Genomic DNA, 5,248 nt, shown 5'->3' on the forward strand with positions numbered 1-5,248 from the left:
AGGGTGTGATATCTGTTTTTAAAGCCTATTATCTGAGAAAAACATTGGAACAATTAGTATATGTCACCGAAGGAGGAGGAGGAAACATCAGGACATATTGGAAGGAATTCAATACAAAAAAAGGCATTGACAGTATTGCTTTGTCATGAGCTGACATTGAATGGGGTTTGTAAAAAAACTGGCCTACATGACATCACCGATTTCGAAAGCTTTAAAAACACATTGCCACAATTAACGATGGAGATTGTTGGACTTGCCCAGGATGCTGGCATCAAAGATTTGGAGGGAGCAGATGTAGAAGAAATGCTGGCTGATCATTTCCAAGAAATCACTAACAATGAATTTATGCAAATTGACAGAGATCGGGCAGCAGACGAATCAGACAGCAATCCTGATGAAAGCGATGATGAACCAAAGATCATAACTTGCTGATGATCTTAGCAAATCAGTTTCAAACATGGACCCCAACTGCTACAAAGAAATTTATACGAAAAACAAAAAGGAATGCTAAGCTTTAAAAAGTAACAAAAGTCGGCAGAAGGTGTTAGGGTACAAAAAATTAATTTTTAATAAACAATTTTTTTTTACACGTTTTTGTATTTATTTGTTTTCAAATTAAATGTCTTGCATGTAACATTTGTTTCTTTACATTATTATGTATCAATATATGTTGCAAAAGTGGTTTATACCATTAATAAAATTGACTTTAAGGGAAAAATAATTGTGGAGGAATGCATCCCTGGTTTATAACATTGTTCCTATGGAAAAACCTGCATATTATAATGTGCCATTTTTCAGGACTGCATTCAACGCATTATAGCAGGTATACTTGTATAGTGTTTTCATATAGAAATGCACACACAATGAGTGTACTGTCATAAGTAGTTATTTCCCTTTAATATTAAACACATTTTATGTATACAGTATTAATAAGGTTGTCTTACTTATGCATATTTCTCACAAGTATAACGAAAAAATTTATCACTAAATAAAAAAGCTATGTAATGCTGGCTACTGTACTTAAAAAAGGAACCAAACAAGATAGAAATGGAAGTAGACATATCAAGTGATCAGCTGATTTTATTTTCCATGTAAAGTCGAGACAGCTTAGTGTATAATGTGATTATTACACAATCAAGTAATATGTCCACTTCCATCCCTATCTTGTTTGGTTCCTTTTTTTCAAGTTCAGTAGCCAGCCTTACATAGCTTTTTTTATTTAGTGATAAATTTTTTCGTTATACTTGTTTGTTTACTTTTTTTTCTAAGATATGGTGTATGTGGGTCACTAGGTTATAGGGTGTATTCTAAAACGTTATACATTTTGCATATAATAATAATAAGATAGGTAGTCAAAGGCTGTGAAGACTGTATTGCTCTATCAAATGATGATAAAATTATAGTTACTGCTAGAACTAGCTCGGCGCTGGGCCTGTTGAAGAAAGATGATCTTGAATAAAAATAAGAAATCTTGGTTTTTGGCTATTTGCTGGTTTTCAACCTTGGGACACTCTGGATAGCTGAAAAGCGGCATGTACACTGGAGATAGAGCATCTATGCCAGATAGCTCTTCATATCTAGCTTTTGATGACTTGTATAGAAGAAAATCCTGATGACTTTTATATTGCCATCCCTACATAGAAAGCGCTAGAGCACTCTCTGATATTGTTACAAATCTTTTATCCTAGCTAAGAACAACTGAAATGTTACTACCAGGATTTTTAATAAAACAGATATTTATTAAAACCTTTTAAAAAAATAGAATATACTCAGAATCAAAAAATAATGCAGGACCCATTTTTTAAAAAAAACTATGCATCTGAAACTTAGAAATGTTTAACTACATAAAATAAATATAAGTTCTCTTTCCTAACTTTGGCAAAGTTAGGAAAGAGAACTAGAAATAAAAACCTGACTTGAGAAATGTTCTCAAAAAATCCACTTAATATCACCTACAATTCTCTAATTATAACTATAATCTAAATAAGAAATTCACACATTATCCTGCTCTCTAATCTTTTAATCATCTGGCTTCAATTTTCTTTTATTTTCTACCAGATGACAAAAGTTACAATTCAGCATTTGTTTACTATGTGCTATTGACAGAACATCTGATGAACATGTTTACATACTGCGACAACAAACTATATGTATTTTTACATACAGCTATCTACTATTTTGGCATTAATTACAGAACTACCTACTGTCAGTCATTTTGTCTCTCTGCAAAAGTTAGTGCTAAAATTAACTAACTAATGGAAGTGAGCTTGTATTTCTTAAAGGAACTCGAAGACAGTTCAACTAAACAAGAAAAAGGAAAGTTACTTGAAATATATAAATATTAGTAAATGAAAAATGAAGGATTACCACCTCACACTATAAGTAATTGAATTGCTTGGATGAATAATATCTTATTATTTGTAATTTATTAGACATTGTATTTGTTGTAAATTAAAGGTTACATAGTGTACACCAAAGTATGAGTATTATAGACATAAGATTAGAAACTGTCCATTATCTTTAAAACATCTTTGTGTGTCCACTGTTTTGAATTTTGATTTTCTCAAGAAGGTATGGAGTAATTGTGAAAAAGAAATATTGCATTTCGTTATCTTCACATTTGTTTTTTTGTTAAAAATTTAAAAATGGTATCAAGCAGAAATTTTCAGAATCACATATTGCATGATTGTACAGTAATTGCTACATAGAAACAGTTGGGTTGTTGAACAATTGGGTTGTTCTTCCTTTTGTCCCACCTCATTTGAATTGTGTCTTAAATATGTTCACAGAAATTTTTTATTAAGATTCTCTCACTTGTTGTGTTTAACAAGTTTTATTTTCAGGGCATCTTGTTTAAAGAGTATAAATTGAAATATTGTTTATATTATTATTTTTTCTTAATAACAAGTTTCTTAATTTACAAGTGTGTCTAACAGAACAGTTAGTCTTACTTTTCTTTTCTTTTAGAACCACTGTAACCATTGTGGAAAAATATTTTGTGTTGACTGCACCTCCAAAATAGTGTACAGTGGCCCAAAGAAGCGACCATTTAAGGTATGCTCTGTATGTCACACCTTGTTGGATCATAATACTGCCCCATATTTCAGTAATGAACCTCCCCACACTCCATATTGACAGCTTTTTCATTATTGTAGTAATGTCCCTCAGCATATTCCACATTTACTCTTTCTTTATTTCGGTAATGAACCTCCCCACACTCCATATTGACAGCTTTTTCATTATTGTAGTAATGTCCCTCAGCATATTCCACATTTACTCTTTCTTTATTTCAGTAATGACCTTCAACATTTTTCAAATTCAGTGTTCCTCCATTTTATTAAAGAAACTGAATAACCTCCTAATTAACATCAGCTTTTTCATATAATAATGAAATTAAAAATGCTCGAAACACACCAAACTGACTGCTTTTTCTGTGTTGTAATAATGACCATCAGTGTATTCTAGATTACATTTTCATTTATTTCACTACTGAGACTCAACACACCCCAGGTTATTACAATTTGTTAGTCCCATAATGAGCTTCAGCAAGTCCAAGGTAATAAAGTTATTTTATTTTAATAATGAAGTAAAGTAAATGTGAAACAGAAAGCTAGACACTTGTTTCATTAAAGAGTATTTAAATTATACAGTACACTATGCAAGATGTGTTTCTGTGGGTGATTTCTTTTAGAACTATTTATATAATAGTCAGAATCATATTTCTGTAAACAAGTTTTACATGTACCTAAAAAACAGTAGTTATTTGTTAAAATTAACTGTTCTTACCACTCTGTTCTTTGGTTTGGTGTTACCATGTAAGAAGCAATTACATCGCTAACTTTTTTAAGCCAAAATATTAAGAAAATTGAAAAATACAAATTATTGTTATACATATGTTTTAACTTTCAAAAAAATATTTCATCAAAGATAAAAATATTTTAAGTTGAGAATAAATCATAATAATTCTCATACTTTATTTTAAAGTGACGATAAGAATGAAAGACATCAAAATGGACTTATTTTAGAAGGAAAAAAATTTATAATGATTTATTTCCAAGTATACAGAATTTAAATGCACAGCAATACATTCACTGTTTTGATTCAAATGCTGTTAAATCACTTATAAATTCTTGTTAAAAATGTTTTTACAAAAAAATTGCAAAGTTAAAGTTAAACTCTTTAAAATGTTTTTACAAAAAAATTGCAAAGTTAAAGTTAAACTCTTAAAAATGTTAAAGTGCAAGTTAAGCTATTTGCTTGCAGTTTTATTGCTTATCAAATTATGAATTTAAAATGTATCAGTATTGTTGAATGGATTTTTTTCTTATTGTACAATGCCTAACTAGTAGCAGACACATGTAAGAGTGTAAAATGATTACCAAGCATAATGTTTCTTTCAATAAGATAGAGTGGACCTAAGTTACAAACTGAAACACACATAGCTAGCTCAAACAGAGATTATTTACCAAATTATGGTCTTCCCACTAATAAAAGGCTTAAACTTATCTCCAAGTTTCTGTTTTTCATCATTGTCAAGGTAGATGTGTATGTTATTACAGCTCTACTGAGTAATGAATTTTTTCACTGAGCTGTAATGATATATATCACCTAACTCTTAAAATAAGGAAGAACATAAAAGTTGGCAATAAATGTAAGTTTTTTAGCAGTGAAGAGTATATATTGGTTAATAAATGACAAGTCTTTTTTTTAATATATACTCTGTAAAAAACAAGATAATTATCAAACATTTACACCCAACATATTTGCTTTTTATATCAAAATAACTTAAGAAACTACTCTTTAATATACAGAAGTGTTAACAGTGGTTTTTAATATAACCAAAAGTTGACATTCATTGATGATGTTATCACTTATTGACAATAGACTTGCTCTATAGATTCTCCAGGTGCATCTGATGTGCTTGAGTCCAATTTTTGTGTACAAAACCTTGGGGGGGGGGGCTAGAAGTGTCATATTTTGGAACAAGTCAAGAGATTATCTCTCCAAATTTCCTTTTTAGGCCATATCGTATTTTACTTTTATGTTGTTTTTTTTTGAGTAACTCAAACTGCTTTGTTGTTTTGTGCAAAAATTATATATATGTTTGTAAAGAAAAAATAATTTGAGCATATGGAGAGTGCTTTTATATTTTGATCATATCCGATTTTTATTGAAATATTTTGTTCATTTACGAGTTATGTAGCACTCATGTGGCATTCAAATATATATATATATATATATATATATT

The 5,248-nt window shown here is 29.8% G+C and overlaps 1 protein-coding gene across 5 annotated transcripts in view; it reads left to right on the forward strand.

Annotated features, from left to right (window-relative positions):
* LOC106460377 (rab GTPase-binding effector protein 1-like) overlaps window positions 1-5,248 on the forward strand; it is a 94,232-nt gene that overhangs the window by 86,293 nt on the left and 2,691 nt on the right. For 4 of the 5 annotated variants that reach the window (XM_022387081.1, XM_022387082.1, XM_013920070.2 and 1 more), the window contains exon 19: window positions 2,968-5,231. In XM_022387081.1, the coding sequence (XP_022242789.1) occupies window positions 2,968-3,135 (168 nt within the window). In that variant the 3' untranslated portion in view covers window positions 3,136-5,231. Of the gene's footprint in view, window positions 1-2,967; window positions 5,232-5,248 lie in introns of those variants that run through there. The other variant, XM_022387084.1, reaches the window with a different exon arrangement.

The sequence above is a fragment of the Limulus polyphemus genome, unplaced genomic scaffold (assembly GCF_000517525.1).
Source record: "Limulus polyphemus unplaced genomic scaffold, Limulus_polyphemus-2.1.2 Scaffold761, whole genome shotgun sequence".
NCBI lineage: Eukaryota > Metazoa > Arthropoda > Merostomata > Xiphosura > Limulidae > Limulus > Limulus polyphemus.